The sequence below is a fragment of the Jaculus jaculus genome, chromosome 23 (assembly GCF_020740685.1).
Source record: "Jaculus jaculus isolate mJacJac1 chromosome 23, mJacJac1.mat.Y.cur, whole genome shotgun sequence".
Taxonomy (NCBI): domain Eukaryota; kingdom Metazoa; phylum Chordata; class Mammalia; order Rodentia; family Dipodidae; genus Jaculus; species Jaculus jaculus.
The window spans coordinates 9,845,145-9,863,410 of record NC_059124.1 but is presented as its reverse complement, the minus strand read 5'-3'; the positions used below and the strand labels follow the sequence as shown (position 1 = coordinate 9,863,410).

The following is an 18,266-nucleotide window of genomic DNA, read 5'->3' as shown; positions in this document are numbered from 1 at the left end:
AACCTGGGTCCTTAGGCTTCACAGGCAAGCTTCTTAACCACTAAGCCATCTATTTAGCCCCTTGTTCTTTTGTTGTTGTTTGGTGGGGTTTTTTGGTGGGTTTTTTTTGGGGGGGGCGGTGAGGTAGGGTCTCACTTTGGCTCACACTGACCTGGAATTCACTGTGTAGTCTCAGGGTGTCCAGGAACTGACAGCAATCCTCCTACCTCTGCTTCCCAAGTGCTGGGACTAAAAGCATGCGCCACCACACCAGGCTTTGTTTTGGGTGTTTTGTTTTGTTTTAAACAAAATTTCACCCTGTAGCCCTGGCTCACCTTGAACTAGACACAATCTTTCTCCCTCAACCTCCCAAGTGCTGGGATTGATGACAAGCATGAACCACTGATATGTTAAATAATTCGTTAGCAGACATTTGCTATATATACTTTAAACCTGTCTTCAACATTCAGTAAGCTGGTTCACAGGGAGCAGAAGCAAGAGCCCAGCCCAAACCATACTGTGAATTCAAGGCCAGCCTGGGCTACATGGGACACTGTCTGAAAAATAAAATGGAGGGTTTGGGGAGGTGGTTTAGTAAAATGCTTGTTCAAGCATGAAGGCCTGATTTCAGAGCCCCCACACCATGTAAAAAACAGTGCAGCCAGGCGTGGTGGTGCACGCCTTTAATCCCAGCACTGGAGGCAGAGGTAGCAGGATCGCCAAGAGTTCAAGGCCACCCTGAGACTACATAGTGAATAACAGGTCAGCTTGGGCTAAAGTGAGACCCTACCTCAAAACAAACAAACAAAAACCTGAGTTCAGCAGTCTGTGCATGTAATTAATGCCAGCACTTGGAAAGCACAGACAGGAGATTCCCTGGGGCTTGGTGACCAAGTAGTGTAAGTTAAGTTCAGGGTTAGAGAGAGCTAGAGAAAGAGAGAGAGAGACAGACAGACAGACAGACCTAGCTTATTATAAGAGAAAGGTAAATAAACAAATGGACAGGTCGGTTTAGAAAATGGACAGGGTCTGAAGCTAGTGTAAAGGAGGTCAACAGGGGCTGGAGAGATGGCTTAGTGGTTAAGGTGCTTACCTATGATGCCTAGGACCCAGGTTTGAGTGTCCATACCCCATGTAAGCCAGATGCACATGGTGGTGCATGCATCTGGAGTTTGTTTGCAGTGGCTGGAGGCCCTGTTGTGCCCATTTTCTCTCTCCCTATTTCTCCAATAAAACAATTTATTTATGTATTTATTTATTTATTTATTTGAGAGAGAATGGGCACCAGGGCCTCCAGCCACTGCAAACAAACTCCAGACGCATGTGCCACCTTATGCATCTGGTTTACATGGGTCCTGGGGAATCAAACCAAGGTCCTTTGGCTTTGCAGACAAGCGCCTTAACTGCTAAGCCATCTCTCCAGCCCCACAAATCAATTCTTTTAAGAAGGTCAGCAGGATGGCAGGTGTAATGGGAGAAAGTTTGTCCAGGAACAGTATCTTCATACCTTTTGTCGGAGTACCTTCTAGAAGAACCTTGTGGAAGTATGTGTCCTCCTAGTGTTTGGTGTTGGGGATTAAATCCTTGGTCTAATGAGCTATATTCTTAGCCCCTTCCATCACATTTTCAAGATGTGATCTAAAATTTAAGTTTAAACAATGGTAAGTGATGTAAGCATGTTTTAGTGCTTACTTTATTTGTGTGTGTGTGTACGCGCGCATATACAGCATCTTCCTCTCCACTGTGCCTTTTCTTTTTAAATATTTATTTGCAAGGAGAGGGAATGGACACTCCAGGCCTCCAGCTACTGCAAACAAACTCCAGATGCCTGCACCACCTTGTACATCTGGTTTCACGTGGGTCCTGGGGAATCAAACCCAGGTGGTTAGGCATTGCAGGCAAGTGCCTTAACCACTGAGCCATCTTTCCAGCCCTCACTCTTTCTTTTGAAAGGATTGGGAATGGGAGAGAATGTTGGGGAGGGTGTGAAAAATAACAAAGTAAAGTAACATGTTTGAATATGCCATAATGAAGCCTATTACTTGGTATGCTAACTTAATGTTTTAATATTTTATTTATGTATTTGAGAGAAAAAGGCAGATACAGAGAGATAATGAATGCACCAGGGCTTGATCCACTGCAGACAAAGTCCAGACATATGCACCCTCCTTGTACATCTGGTTTACATGGGTACAGGGACTTAAACCTGGATCCTTAGGCTTCACATGCAAGCACCTTAACCACTAAGCCATCTCTTCAGCCCTCAAGTTCTTTTAACGAATGCAGTACCTTAATTTAGTAATAGACTATTATACTGGTCTTGGTGATGCACACCTGTCATCTCAGATACTCAGGAGGTTGGGGCAGGACAATCACAAGTTCAAGACCACTTTCCGCAATGTAGTGTGACTGTCTTAAAAATTAAAATAAGGAGCCGTGAGTGGTGGCGCACACCTTTAACCCCAGCACTTGGGAGGCAGAGGTAGGGGGATCACCATGAGTTCAAGGCTGCTCTGAGACTACATAGTGAATTCCAGATCAGCCTGAGCTAGTGAGACCCTTCCTTGAAAAACTAAAAGAAAGGAAAAAAAAAATAATAACATAAGGGTTGGAGAGATGGCTTAGTGGTTAAGGTACTTGCCTACGAAGCCAAAGAACTAGGTTTGACTCCCCAGGACCCACGTAAGCCAGATGCACAAGGGGGGGAACACTTACCTGGAGTTCATTTGCAGTGGCTGGAGGCCCTGGTATATTCTCTCTCAAATAAATGAATAAAAGTAAAATAGTTATTTAAAAAATTAAAATAAGGGCTGGAGGGATGGCTTAGGGGTTAAGGTGTTTGCCTGCAAAGCCAAAGGGCACAGGTTCAATTCCCCAGGACCCATATTAGCCAGATGCACAAGGGGACACACACATCTGGAGTTTGTTTGCAGTAGCTGGAGGCCCTAGCACACCCATTCTCTCCCTCCCCCCTCTTTCTCTGTCAAATAAATAAATAAAAGTAAAACATTTTTTAAAAATTAAAACAAGCTCGGTGTGGTGGCACACACCTTTAATCCCAGCACTCGGGAGGCAGAGGTCAGAGAATGAATGAGTTCAAGGCCGCCCTGAGACTGCATACTGAATTTCAGGTCATCCTGGGCCAGAGCAAGACCCTACCTCAAAAAACCAAAATGATTATAATAATAATAAAGTAACCCTCAGCCCTTCCATGGTGGCGAGGTGGCAGCCACAGGCGGGGCTCGGCTCAAGCGGGTAGACACGGGCCAGCATGTGCTGGTCAGAGATTATGTCGACTTTGAGAATTCCTGCAGCGACCCATTTCTAATCAGAAGAATAGAGACCTTTAACAAGACTGCAGTGCCAGCGTGGAAGCAGGCGCCATGGTTGCCCCAGCACACTGATACACTTGCAGCAGACAGGCCAAGGAGGCTGAGGTAGACAGAACCTGGCGCACCCCTTGGGTCACAGGGCGAGACCCAAGTGCACCAGCGAAACATTGGGGCCTGTCCCACCAGGAGGAACGTCTTCCCACAACACACACCAGAACAGGGAAGGGTCGCCCTATGGAATGAAAGAGGCAGTGCTGTCCTGTCTTGAAAGAGAGGGTGACTCTTGCACTCACTGCTCTGTGACCCTTAAATCAGGGTGGGCCTTAGATACCAAGCAGCCTTTGCAGAAATGCTCCCAGAAGGAGACTCGGGTGCGAGGGAGCAGTCAGAATCGGATATTAGAATTGGGGATCCCAGTAGCCCGCCCACAGATCACCACATGGACCAGATTTTAGTGGCCACACACGCTGCCAGGACGTTGAGCAAGCCCGGACCGCAGCGGTTCTGTGAGGCGCCCAGCTTGCAGTGAGCGCAGCTTCCTGAGATGCCGCCTCGTCCCTACCGGGGGTGCCAGGGCGCGCTGCACAGCCTCAGCGGTGACCTGAGCAGGCCCTGCCGCGCCTGCAGCCAGACAGCCCTCTGCTGCTATTGTGCTGCCATGAGGGCAGCCTGTAAGACTCTTGTAATACTTAACCTTCTATGCTGTGCTTTTTCTGACCGTTTTTTCTCTCTCTGTTTTTGTTTGTTTGCAGTAAACATAAGTTTTGAGTACAAAAAAATAAAAGACTGGGCATGGTGTCTCATGCCTTTAATGCCAGCACTCAGGAGGCAGAGGTAAGATTGCTCTGAGTTCAAGGTCAGCTTGGGCTACAGTGAGACCCTGCCTCAAAAAAAAAAACAAAAAAAACAGAAATTAAGGGGGTCTGTGGATGTAGGTCAGTAGTAGTATATTACCACTAGGCAATGCACGAGACCCTACATTCACATCATAGTAAAACACACACACTGGCATCTTATAATGTAGAAAAGGTACTACTGGAAAACCATAATCCAGCTAGGTATGGCGGCACACACCTTTAATCCCATCACTCAGGAGGGAAGGAAACCCTACCTCAAAAAACAAAGAAAGCAAGGTTGGAGAGATGGCTTAGCAGTTAAGGCTTGCCTGCAAAGCCTAAAGACCTAATTTTGACTCTATAACCCACGTAAGCCAGATGCACATGGTGGTCCATGTGTCTGGAGTTCATTTGCAGAGGCTAGAGGCTTTGGCACGCCCATTCCCTGTCTGTCTGTCTCACTAATAAATAAAATATTATCTTCAAAAAGAAAACATGAGTATAAGAAAATTTCAGTATACTATAACTGTAAGGAGTGATATGCAACAATCTGTAATAATTTGTCAGATGAGAACTTTAGTGCTGTGTGCTGGACAATTAAGGCAAAAGTCCTTAGTATGTCAGAAGTTCACTGTGGCCTAAGGCAGCCTTTAAAGGAGACAGGTGAACTGTACTTTGAAGAACGGTCAGGTCAGGATTTGACCTGGTTGGGAGTGCTTGGAGAAGTATAAAAGACATAAAACGTGTTTGGGCGCACAGCAGTTTTAACTACAGCTGAGAAATACAAATTGTAACTAGAAGTATAGCTTAAACTTTTACAATGTAAAACTTTAGTGGCCCAGAACTGAAATCCCCAGTTACTTAGGAGGGTGACACGGGAGAGTCACAAGTTCAAGGGCAGCCTGGACAACTTGGTGAGAACCTATCTAAAAATCACTGGAGGGGTTGAGGAGATGGCTCCGTGCTTGCCACAGAAGCTTGAGTTCCTGAGTTCAAATCCCAGCAGCATATAAAAAGTCAGAGCTGTGGCAGGCATTAGAAATCCCAGCCATGCTACAGGCAAGACGGGAGGTGGAGAATCTGCTAGAAACAGTGTGAACGTCTGACCCTGCCACAAACAAGGTAGAAAACAAGGCCTAACACCACACAGCTGTCCTCCAACCTCCGTGTGCATGTGTGTGTCACCCACACACATACATGGCTGAAGTAAGCCGGTGACAGTGTGCTTTCCGGCATATGAGAATCCCGTAGGCTCGGGCTCCAGGAATGACAGTCCTAGTGAGTGCATAAAGAACTCAGGCTCGAGATGTTCTTGAGAGGGTACTGGGAGCCACTGGTGGCCTCTGCGCAGGCTTTAAAGGACGACTTCTTGGGTGGAGACTGCTGCAGTGTGGCAGTAGAGGCGTCGTCATAGTAAAGGGTGAAGTGTAGGGGCCTTACCTGAAGATACAGTGCAGAAAAACAGCACGGCTATAATAACGGGAAGGAAAGACTCGAGAACCAGGTCCAGGGAACCAGGAAGAGGCAAAGGTCAGAGACACTCCCAAGTGCTTGAATGGGGTGGGGTGAGATGTATGGAATCTTGGAAAGGGTTAATTTAGGGAGAAAAGTCATACTTGAGTTACACAGCATTCCCGGTGATAGGAACTATCACCCCAAGCCTATCCAGAGAAGAAGCAGATGTGGGGCTGAAATTGGAGAAGCAAGCACTAGCCTGTCTTTGGCACAGACGTCATCTTGAGTTACATGAGCAGAGACAGGCTTCAGAGCACACACAGCTGAGAGCGCACGTCCTGTGCTCAGCCGTGTCTTAGGAGCCTGAAAAGGGCCTTCGCGGAGGCTGGATGTGTGGCTCGGACGTTGAGTGCTTGCCTCGCATGTGTGAGGACACAGGGTTAGTCCCTGGCATCACAGAAAGCCCAGTCTTCCCTGTGGAGCTGACATTAGCAGCTGACCCAGTCCGCACATAGAGTTCTGATTCGGTCTCCCCCACATTTGCCAAAACGTGCCACACATTCTTTGTCTGGGGTCACATGACTGATCACATGGAGCCATATCCTATTTCTACCAAGCTCAGAAATAGCTGCACAGGATGAAAGGCAAATCAAAGTTATTAGAGGGCTGGAGAAATGGCTCAGCAGTTAAGGTGCTTGCATGTGAAGCCAAAGGACCTAGGTTCAATTCCTCATCCTCTCTGTCTCTCTTCTGCTTGCAAATAAAGAAATAATTAAATTTAAAAACAGGAGATAAGGAGCTTCCACTGACAGTGAAGGGTATGATGAAGCTTGGTCCCAACCCCAAACTACATAAACCTCAGTGACTAGATCGTGCATCTTCACTCACTGTGCTGCTAATTATACCCTTATTCTGTGTTTCTGGAAGTAGCCCTTTAAAAAAAAAAAAAGGCTGGAGAGATTGCTTAGTGGTTACAAAGCCAAAGGCTCAGGTTTGGTTCCCCAGGACTCACGTAAGCCAGATGCACATGGTGGCACAAGAATCTGGAGTTTGTTTGCAGAGACTAAAGACCTTGATGTGCCCATTCTCTCTTTCTCTCTCTGTCTCTCCCTCTCCCTTTCTCTGTCTCTCAAGTAATACTTTTTTTTTTTCGAGGTAAGGTCTGGCTCTAGCTTAGGCTGGCCTAGAATTTACTATGTAGTCTCAGGGTGGCCTTGAATTCACAGCAGTTCTCCTGCCTCTTCTTTCTTCCCAAGTGCTTGGGATTAAATGTGTTTAAAAACACATTAACCTATGAGATCAACACCAGCCTGGGACTACATACTGAATTCCAGGTCAGCCTAGACTGGATTGAGACCCTACTTTGAAAACAAAAACATAAAAAGCAAAATAAAATAAATGACCCATTTAGCGTGTTCCAGCAGGCTGCTGCGCTGCACAGAGCAATCTTCCCCAGTGCTCTGGGTTGTGCCTGGGGAGCTCAAAGTCTGACGGCAGGTTCCTGACACAAGCTGTATTTAAGCTGTCATCCTTCATCCGTTAACAGGCTTCCCCCTCCCTCGAGGTAGGCGCTCACTTAGCCCAGGCTGGCCTGCAGCTCACAGTGCTGCCTCCTCGACTGCAATTAAAGGCGTGCGCCACCTCGCCCAGCAGGGTCTCAGAAATCTCTGGGACAGCTTTATAAAACGTGCTTGGGGGCTGAAGTTGAGGTGCTTGCCTGCCAAAGGACACAGGTTCAATCCTCCAGGACCCATGCACAAGGTAGCGCATGCGTCTGGAGTTCATTTGCAGCAGCTGGAGGTCCTGGCACGCTAATTCTCTCTTTATCTGCCTTTTTTTTCTTTTTCCTGCCTTTCTGTCTGAAACAAATAGGAAAAAAATCATTTGTTAAGATTAGAGTACAAGTCTTCCCACTCTGGTAGGCAGGCAGGCAGTGAGTTGGAGGGGGAGAGGCCTGAGTGGGTTTCCAGAATGACACTTGAGGTGACTATAGACACTGTGTCAAGTGCTAGATCACACAAGAAGACATCGAGACTTAAGAAGCAGCTTGTAGGACGCCACTCTTCCCCCACCCCCAACAGCACCTCCCTGAAGGAGTAGCCAGGCAGCCGGGTTCCGAAGCCTGCTTAGTTGGGCAGCACCCAGAGCAGGGGTCGGTGGTCACACGCTCACTGAGGGCCTGGCTGGCACAGCGGCTTGCCCAGCACACTCCTGCCCTCCTGGGCAGCTGCCTTCCAGGCTCTGCCCTTCTCTGTAATGGTTTCAGTGTCTGAGGACCTGTTTGACTCCATTCTGTTTATTTTCTCCCATCTTATGTGTGTCAGAGTGACACAGTACTTCTGTATAGGACGGAACCACTGTCACTCACCCAAAAGACATCCCAAACCAGGAGAGCAGGCAGGGCCTTCGACCAGCCAGAACCGCGTTCCGGCCTGTATACTACCCCATGCCCGAGGCCTGTGTCCTCATGTATCTTTTCTTGGTCCTGTAAAACGAATTTATGGTTTCTAAAGCCTACAATAAATTGTAAATAAGGAATAGAACTTTTCTTGGCAGACTCATTGAAAGTGCAAGAAGTGACTTTTGATCCCAAAGTAGCAAGGAAAATGACAGAAAAGCAGTAAGAAATGGATACCAGATTTCAGGACATCATATGCCCTACAGAGTCAAAGTAGTGTCCTTTACCCCAGAGGTCAGAAAGCCATCACAACTCTACTAACAACAATGACCCACACCATTAAAAAAAAGTGTTAGAGCTGGAGAGATCGCTTAGTGGTTAAGCGCTTACCTGTGAAGCCTAAGGACCCTGGTTCAATGCTCAATTCTCCAGGACCCACATTAGCCAGATGCACAAGGGGGCGCATGCGTCTGGACTTAGTTTGCAGTGGCTGGAAGCCCTGGCACGCTCACTCTCTCTCTGCCTCTTTCTGTCACTCTCAAATATTTTAAATGAACAAAAAAAAAAAAATGTTAAAATTTGGGCTAGAGAGATGGCTCAGTAATTAATGTACTTGCCTGCAAAGCCTAATGATGGGTTCGATTCCCCAGTACCCAAGTAAAGCCACATGTACCTGGAGTTCATTTACAGTGGCTGGAAACCCTGGTGCTCCCTTTCTGTCTCTTCTCCCCCTCCCCTCTTACTCTCTCTGCTTGAAAGTAAATATATATTTTTAAATGTAGTTATATTCAACTCTAGTACACAGAATAATGTGCTTTTTAGTTTGTAGTCATTTCTCATGGTTAAGGTTTTTAGTATTTAAGGAAATAAACTCTTAGCTATCAAGAATTTGATTTTCTAAATATATGCCTTTATTCCCTTAAAAAGGTTTAATGTATTGGTTTGTTGATTTTTTAAATTTTGTTTATTTTTATTTATTTATTTGAGAGTGACAGACGGAGAAAGAAGCAGAGAGAGAATGGGTGCGCCAGGTCCTCCAACCACTGCAATTGAACTCCAGTCATGTGCGCCCCCTTGTGCACCTGGTTAACATGAGTCCTGGGGAATCCAGCCTTGAACCAGGGTCCTTAGGCTTCACAGGCAAGCACTTAACTGCTAAGCCATCTCTCCAGCCCATGTTGATTTTTTTATATATATTTTCACTTATTTACTTATGTGAGAGAATATGGGCATACCAGAGCCTCTTGCTGCTGCAAACAAACTGCAGATGCATGTGCTGCTTTGTGTACCTGACTTGATGTGGGTACTGAGGATTCAAACCTGCTGACAGGCTTTGCAAGCATGTGCCTGTAACCACTGGGCAATCTCCTCAGACCTGTTTGTTTTTTGAGGCAAGCCCTAAAGACTGACTTCTTTTATAAGAGAGAGGGAGGGAGGGAGGGAGGGAGGGAGGGAGGGGGAATTGGCATTCCAGGGCCTCCAGCCACTGTAACCAAACTCCAGCCAAGCACACCGCCCTGCACGCATATGCAGTCTTGTGCACGTGTCACCTTGTGTCTGGCTTGTGTGGGACCTGGAGAAGTGAACGTGGTCCTTAGGCTTCACAGACAAACATCTTAACTGGCCAAGCCATCTCTCCAATCCTGTTTTTATTTTATTTTAAACAATCATCTTTGCATTGATAACTTTTATTTTCTCACCTGTTGTTTTTTGTTTGGTTGGTTTTTCAAGGTAGTGCCTCACTCTGGCCCAGGCTGACCGGGAATTGACTATGTAGTCTCAGGGTGGCCTCACAGCAATCCTCCTACCTCTGCCTCCCAAGTGCTGGGATTAAAGGCATGTGCCACCGTGCCTGGCCTGTTTTTATTTTTCTGAGACAGGGTCTCATATAGCTCAAGCTAGCCTCAGACTCTATGTAATCAAGGATAACCATGAGCTACTGATCCTCCTCTCTCCTCCCAAATTACAGGCATGCACTATTTATGCATGACTTGTTCTTTATCCCCCCGCCCCCTGGGGCCCGGTAGCCCAGGCTAACTTGGAATTCCGTCTGTATGTTACCTCAGGCACAGATGTTTCTTGTTTGAAAAAAAAAATTAAACTGAGCATGTTGGTGCAAACCTTTAATCCCAGCACTAGGGAGGCAGAGGTAGGTGGATTGCTGTGAGTTCGAGGCCAACCTGGGATGACAGTGAGTTCAGGTCAGCTTGGGCTAGAGTGAGCCCTACCTCGAAAAAAAAAAAAAATGTATGTCAAATGCAAAAACTACATGTAGCTAATAGTTTTATCATTTACTGTCATAAAATATGACAAATCTAGTAAGAGTTAAAATTTAAGTCAAACATGATGGTACAAGCCTGATTTCTCTCTCTGCTTGCAAATATTTTAAAAGTACAAGAGGTGGTTGGAGGGATGGCTTGGAGGCTTTTGCAGTCAGGTTCACATTGCTGGTAGAAATCACCCAACCAAGAACAGCTTGTTGGAAAAAGTTTATTTTGGCTTATAGGCACGAGGGGGGAAGCTCCACGATAGCAGGGAAAATGATGGCAAGAGGGCTGGAGAGATGGCTTAGCAGTTAAGCGCTTGCCTGTGAAGCCTAAGGACCCCGGTTCGAGGCTCGGTTCCCCAGGTCCCACGTTGGCCAGATGCACAGGGGGGCGCACGCATCTGGAGTTCGTTTGCAGAGGCTGGAAGCCCTGGCGCGCCCATTCTCTCTCTCCCTCTATCTGTCTTTCTCTCTGTGTCTGTCGCTCTCAAATAAATAAATAAATAATTTTAAAAAAAAATGATGGCAAGAGCAGAGGGTGGACCTCATCCTCTGACCCACATAAGGTATACCATAGCAACAGGAGAGTTTGCCAAACACTGGCAAGGGGAAACTGGCTATAGCACCTATAAGCCCACCCCCAGTAATACACTCCCTCCAGGAGGCATTAATTTCCAGTTGCCATCAGCTGGGGAACCAAGCATTCAGAATACCCAAGTTCATGGGGAACACCTGAATCAAACCACCACATTCTGACCCTGGCCCCCATAAACTGATAACCATACATGATATAAAATGCAATGCATTCATCCAACTTTAAAATTCCCCATAGGTTTTATCAATTCCAATGATGCTCATACATCCCCATAGTCCAAGATCTTTTATCTGAGCCATAACACCAAAAATTAACCTCAAAAAATCCATAATGCCACAGAATAAATATTCACATTGCAAAAGATGGCATTGGGCATAGCAAAGAAATACTCAAGCAATATATGATTTAAAACAACCACCACGGCAAACATCAAACAAAGTCTGTGGTATTCCAATTCCACCCCTCCAGCTAGGTTACTCATAGTCCTGGAAAAATTCATCAGGGCTGGCAGTTCTCCTTAGCAGCCATCTCGTGGTCCTGGCATCTCCACTGCAATCCATGGTTCATCCTCATGGCCCCATGGGGTCTCCATGCAGGCATCCAGCAAACCTGCTTCACGCTGCCCATGGCCATTTCCAAAACACAAGACCATGTTGCAAACTCAATGACCCTCTCTTTCCTGAATTTCTTATACTCCACAATACCAGGTAGGGTGCCAGTTTGTTAATCCAGGGGGGAATAAAGCAGACTTTGAAGAACAGGACACTCCTTGAGCACTCAGGCCCCTTCAAAAGAGTCTACATTCTTCTTGTTGCCCCAGTGCAGGTCAGCTAGCCCTATCACAAAGGTTGCAATCTCTCAGTTGCAGCTAAATGGGCAGCAGTTCACCCAGAGTTTTTTTTTTTTTTTTCCTTCTGTGCCATATCCCTCTGCTCACACCAGTTAATTTGTACACAAAGCAACCCTGAACAGCTTCTCAGGACACGGGCTTCTCACACAAACTGACAGCCCATTCCAAGCAAAGCTCTTTCTCACCCTCCTAAGCCAAACCTCACAGTCCATAGTTCTTACTGCATTCAGGTCTTTCAACTCTGACCAAAATAGTCCATCAAGCTGTACTTACAGCACTGCAAGGCATCTCTTAGGCCAAGGTTTCAAACCCTTCCACATTCCTCTTGAAAACCAGCTCCAAAAGGCCAAAGCCACATAGTCAGGGGTCTAGCAGCAACCCCGCTCCTCAGTACCGCTTTACTGTTGCAGTCAGGTTCGCATTGCTGGTAGAAATCAACCAACCTCCACGATGGCAGGGAAAATGATGGCATGAGCAGAGGGTAGACATCATCCTCTGGCCCACATAAGGTATACCATAGCAACAGGAGAGCGTGCCAAGCACTGGCAAGGGGAAACTGACTATAGCACCCATAAGCCCACCCCCAACAATACACTGCCTCCAGGAGGCATTAATTTCCAATTGCCATCAGCTGGAGGACCTAGCATTCAGAATACATAAGTTTATGGGGGACACCTAAATCAAACCACCACAGAGGTTAACCTTAAGGCACTTGCCTGCAAAGCCAAAGAACCCAGGTTCAATTCCCCAGGACCTACATAAGCCATACACACAAGGTGGCACATGCATCTGGAGTTCTTTTGCAGTGGCTGGAGGCCTTTGTGCACCCATTCTTTCTTTTTGAGAGAGAGAATTGGCATGCCAAGACCTCAGTCACTGAAATTGAACCACAGTCACTTGGACCACCTCGTCAGCATATATGACCTTGTGCTTGCCTCACCTTTGTGCGTCTGGCTAATGTGGGATCTGGAGAATCAACTATGGGTCCATAGGCTTCTCAGGCAAGTGCCTTAACCACTAAGCCATCCCTCCAGCCTTGAATTTTTACCACAGACTTTTTGCTGGTTAGAATTATTGAACTTGGAGCTACAGAGTTTGATGTTTGCTGTGGTTGTTTTAAATCTTAGTTGCTTGAGTATTTCTTTGCTATGCCCAATGCCATCTTTTGCAGTGTGAAATTCAGCCAGGTTCAATTCCCCAGTACCCACATAAGCCAGATGTACAAAGTGGCACATGTATCTGGAGTTCCTTTGTTCCTTTACAGTAGCTGGAGGCCCTGGTGTGCCCATAATCTTTATCTACCTGCCTCTTTCTCAAATAAATAAATATTAGACCTTTTTTATTTTTAGAGAGAGGAAGAACTGGTGCACCAGGGCCTAAGCCACTGAACTTGAACTCCAGACGCTTGCACATCTCGTGGGCATGTGCAACCTTGCACCTGCTGCTCCTTTGTGCGTGTGGCTTACATGGGATCTGGAGTAGAACATGAGTCCTTAGGTTTCACAAGCAAATGCCTTAACCCTTAACCACTAAGCCATCTCTCCAGCCCCCAAAAATATTTTTAAAAGCCTGGTATGGTGACACATGCCTTTAATCTCAGCACTCACTGTGAGTTCAAGGCCACCCTGAGCCTACATAGTGAATTCCAAGCCAGCCCGGGCCAGAGTGAGACCCTCCCAAAAGAAAAAAAAAACCAAACCAAAAAAAAAAAAAAAAAAAACACAACTTGGTTTTGGGACTGCTTTTCTTCTCTTTGTTAATATCTATGTAATACATAGTTTGTCTTCTTTGCTTCTTTGGGCTGTTTCATGTCACGCAACTTTTGACACAAAAGTAACCCTCTTGTCTATTTCTTCCCGCTTAGGTTACCCTTTGGCTTTGTTTTATCGGCATTACCTTTTCTACAAGGACAGCTACCTCATCCATCTATTTCATGCTTTTACGGGCCTCTCAATTGCTTATTTTAACTTTGGTAAGTGGTTAGATTAGCAGGGACACTGGTTAGATCCTGGGAAAGAACAGACCTGAATAGAATTCCCATGGGAGAAATGAATGGATTGGGAAGTTTTCTTGGAAAATTTGTTGCTGTTGTTTTTCGAAGCTGAGTCTCTGTCGTCTCAGGGTGGCCCCCAGCTCAGCGTTCCTCCTGCTACCTCTGCTTCCCGGGTGATGGTATTAAAGGTTGACACACCATACCCAGCCTTTTTTTTTTTTTCCCCCCGAGGTACTGTAGTCCAGGCTGACCTGTAACTCACTGTGTAGTCTCAGGGTGGCCTTGAATTCTTGGTGATCCACCTACCTCTGCTTTCCGAGTGCTGGGATTAAAGGTATGCCCCACCACACCCGGCTTTTTTTTCCATTTTTAAAAATTATTTTTATTTGCATTCAGAGAGAGAAGGCCAAGCTGGGGCTATTAAATGAGTTTGAGGTCAGCCTGGGCATGTGAGACCCTGACACAAAAAAGGAAACAAAGGCCAGGTGTGGGGGTGCAGAAGGCTCACCTCGATCTGCTTGCCTTTCTGCGCCAGGACCCCAGTTCTACCACTCGCTGCTGTGCGTCGCGCTGCAGTTCCTCATCCTGCGGCTCATGGGCCGCACCGTCACTGCCGTCTCCACTACCTTCTGCTTCCAGATGGTAAGCACTTTTCTGTGAGCAGCTCAGGTCACAGGTGACAGCAGATGGAGGGTGACAGTGGAGAGAAGGCAGTGGCCCTGAAGACCTCTATTACAACCCCTCCCCTCAACACACACTCTGACTTTTGGTAGGACCCGTTACTTGCCCCAGGTCCTCACCAGCTAACCCTTTGCATGGGACTGTGCCATCTTGTTCTTTGGCTCTTAACAGGGCTCGGCCCCCGGACTGGGAGAAAGTCATTACAAACCAAGGGAGAAAACCAATTAAGAATGAACTAGAGCCAGCCATCTAAATGCTTGGCTTGCCTCATTCTCCTCTAAGAAGCCTTGAATACAGCTCCCCACCCTCCACCGTAGTAGCCCAGGCTGACCTGGAATTCATTCAGGGTGGTCTTGAACTCACGGTGATCCTACTGAGTGCTGGGGTTAAAGGTGTGTGCCACCACGCCCAGCTTTAATCTTTTTTTAAAAAATAAGCTTTATTTATTTGAGAGAGAATGAGTGTGCCAGGGCCTCCAGCCACTGCAGACGAATTCCAGGTGCATGTGCCACCTTGTGCATATGGCTTACGCGGGTCCTGGAAAATCAAACCAGGATCCTTTAGCTTTGCAGGCAAATGCAGCGATCCTCCTACCTCTGCCTTCTGGGTGCTGGGACTTTTTTTTTTTTTTTTTGAGACTATATCTCACCCAAGCTAGCCTCACTTTTCATGTTGCTTTGGCTAGCCTCAAATTTGACAGCTCCCGAGTGTTGAGATGATAACTCTGCACTAGTGTGCCTGGCTTGTAGGAATAGCTTGATGCTTTTAATGATGGGATCAGGAGAAAGGAAAAATGAAAGCATCCAGCAGATTCGAGAGAAGGGGAAATTTAAGAGGCCAGGCATGGTGGTGCACACTTGGGAAGCTAATGCAAGATTGTCAGTTAAGACCATAGTAAAACAACAGGAAAGAAGAAGGGGAGGAAAAGGAAAGGGAAAGCAGTGACAGTGGAACCCGGAGTTGTTGTTCTTTCCTAGGCCTACCTTCTTGCTGGATATTATTATACAGCCACTGGTGACTATGATATCAAGTGGACAATGCCACATTGCGTCCTGACCCTGAAGCTGATTGGTGAGTCATGAGCGCTGCCTTACTCCTTTACCCCACCCCCCCACTCTGGGCAAATGGCTGTACTGGTGCGCCCTGTTACACTGCTGACTGCACCTCGGGGTCCTTTCCGTCTAGTCTAGCCACCCTCTCTCTGCTCAGGTCTGGCTGTTGACTACTATGACGGGGGAAAAGACCAGGTAAGCTAACTCGCTCCTCTGCTGAGAGGCTAAAACTTTAACCAGAGGGAAGGAGGAAGGCCGTTGTCACCAAAAACTAGACCCAGTCCCAGGGGCAGAGCCTCTGCCTCATTGCCCAGCCTGTGTGATGTCTGTTTCAGATAGCACTGAGCAAGGATCAACCAAGGGTCCAGCTCTTGCACAAAGTCCAGAGATCAGTGCCAGCAAGGCATTGTCAAAGCAGCAACAGCCAGCTGTTGGCTAAGCTACCCCACATTTCCACATGAAGCAGCTCTTTTCCATCCCCCAAAGAGAAGGCAAGCTGAAGAACCCCAAGCAGCGGGGCAAAGGGTGGGGAGTACGCACACTGGCTCTGGAGGAGATCCAAGGCTGTCCTGAATCTGCCTTCTCTTCTCGGCATAGAATTCCTTGTCCTCTGAGCAGCAGAGATACGCCATTCGGGGCGTCCCCTCCCTGCTGGAAGTCGCCGGCTTCTCCTACTTCTACGGGGCCTTCTTGGTAGGGCCCCAGTTCTCAATGAACCACTACATGAAGCTGGTGCAGGGACAGCTGACAGACACTCCAGGGAAGATGCCAAACAGGTAACTGCCCCAGTCAAGACCTCTGCGCAGGTGTTCACAAAGTCAAGTCAGAAGGGCCTTTCCAACAGGGCAGCCTGGGCCTAGCCCGCTGATCCAGTTCGCCCAGGCCCTGCCAGTCACCTGGGTACCCCGTACTGCCCACTCTTGAGCATGAGCTACTTCTAGCTTTTTGTGCTGTAGCACAAATGTAAATTTTCACTTCTATGTCCTGCCTTTACAGCCTGTTTTCTCATATAAAAGGTAAAACAGCCAGGCATGGCAGTGGACGCCTTTAATCCCAGCAGTCAGGAGGCAGAGGCAGCAGGATTGCTGTGAGTTCGAGGCCACCCTGAGACTCCATAGTGAGTTCCAGGCCAGCAAAAGCCAGGTCTGGGGATGTGCACTGAAGCACCAGCACTGGGGTGAGAAGCGAGCCAGCTTGGACCACACAGGGAGCCCGTGTCTGAAAGATGTAAGAAGTACAAACCCAGTCAGGTGTGGTGGCGCACACCTTTAGTCCCAGCACTCTGGAGGGTGAGGTAGGACTGCTGTGAGTTCAAAGACAGCCTGTAACTGCAGAGTTAGTTCCAGGACAGCCTGGGCTAGAATGAGGCCCTACCTCAAAAACAAAGGAAAAATTAAATCCGTAGAAAATTTAAGTTACCAGATTTCCTTCACTGGGAACTCGCCTCACCTGGTGACTTCAAGAGGCAGGAACACACTCAGAATTGGCAGTTACAGTTCTTTACGTAGGGCGTCCAGCTCCTTGTGGGCGGGCACGTGCTGAACCTGAGCTCTAGCAGCGCAGTCAGAGGTCTGCAGGCCACCAAGCTCCCGAGCTGCTGAGGCTGTGCTACAGCCTGCACGGCCTCTCAGCAACCGCAGGTCAAAGGGCAGAGGCGAGGCCCTGCTGCCCGTGACCCCACTTACTCCTTTCCAGCACCATACCTGCTCTCAAGCGCCTGAGTCTGGGCCTCGTCTACCTGGTGGGCTACACTCTGCTCAGCCCCCACATCACCGAAGACTATCTCCTCACCGAAGACTACGACGTGAGTGGTCACCAACACGGCAGTGCGCCTGCCTCCCAGAGAAAAGGGACAAGCAAGGACTCCTGTAGTTAGCATAGACGCAGGCAGTGCCACCTGCAAGTGCATGCTGCTTTTGCTGTGGATCTGTGAGGCGGCGGCAGTGCCAGCCGGGCCAAGGCTCTGCTCAGTGACCTTCAAGGCGAGGGCTGTGCCGGTGCACTTGGCCCTCTCCTCTCGTACAGGCCTTGCTGTTTCCACCCCGAGTGGCTTCCTGGAGCCCAGTAGCTGCTTTTCTTCTTTCAATTGCCAGGGGGAGGGAAGGGGGGGGCAGGAGCTCATAAAGCAAAGCAGAGTTCGGAAAGCTGGCTTGTGCTCTGTCGGGCTGTACAGACAGGCGCTGCAGAGGCAGGCAACAGAAGAAGAAGGAGCTTGTCTGTAAGGCTCCGAGGAGCTCGGCCCTTCTTCCCTTAGCAGTTGTAAAGAGGTGGCGCTGGCGGGTGTGAGGAAGCAGACCACCACCAGGGTGAGCCGTCCTTAACGCCCATGTCCTCTCTCCTCCAAGAGCCGTCCTTTCTGGTTCCGCTGCATGTACATGCTGGTCTGGGGCAAGTTTGTACTGTACAAATACGTCACCTGTTGGCTGGTCACAGTGAGTACAGAAGACATACGGTCATAGAAACAAACTGGGGAGGCCTGTGAGGTAGAGTGGCAAGTGCCCTGAACTGGCCCTTCCCGCAGGAAGGAGTGTGTATTTTGTCCGGGCTGGGCTTCAATGGCTTTGAAGAAAATGGAAAAGCAAAATGGGATGCCTGTGCCAACATGAAGGTGTGGCTCTTTGAGACAAACCCCCGCTTCAACGGCACCATAGCCTCTTTCAACATCAACACCAACGCCTGGGTGGCCCGGTGAGCAGTCTGGAGGCCTGGGCCCATGCTCCTTCCCTAGGCTTAGGGTAGGGATGTTTTGTCACCTCTGTCCACGTCCAATACTTGTCACTCGCACTAGCTTTGTCCCACCTAGGACCACCCTCCCCAGTTCTGTAAGAG

The 18,266-nt window shown here is 48.0% G+C and overlaps 1 protein-coding gene across 1 annotated transcript in view; it reads left to right on the top strand.

Annotated features, from left to right (window-relative positions):
• Positions 1-18,266, top strand: part of Lpcat3 (lysophosphatidylcholine acyltransferase 3) — a 50,255-nt gene that overhangs the window by 30,514 nt on the left and 1,475 nt on the right. The window contains exons 3-10 of the mRNA XM_045139805.1: positions 13,576-13,683; positions 14,240-14,346; positions 15,363-15,456; positions 15,595-15,632; positions 16,035-16,213; positions 17,133-17,241; positions 17,783-17,869; positions 17,959-18,125. Of these exons, the coding sequence (XP_044995740.1) occupies positions 13,576-13,683; positions 14,240-14,346; positions 15,363-15,456; positions 15,595-15,632; positions 16,035-16,213; positions 17,133-17,241; positions 17,783-17,869; positions 17,959-18,125 (889 nt within the window). The remainder of the gene's footprint in view (positions 1-13,575; positions 13,684-14,239; positions 14,347-15,362; positions 15,457-15,594; positions 15,633-16,034; positions 16,214-17,132; positions 17,242-17,782; positions 17,870-17,958; positions 18,126-18,266) is intronic.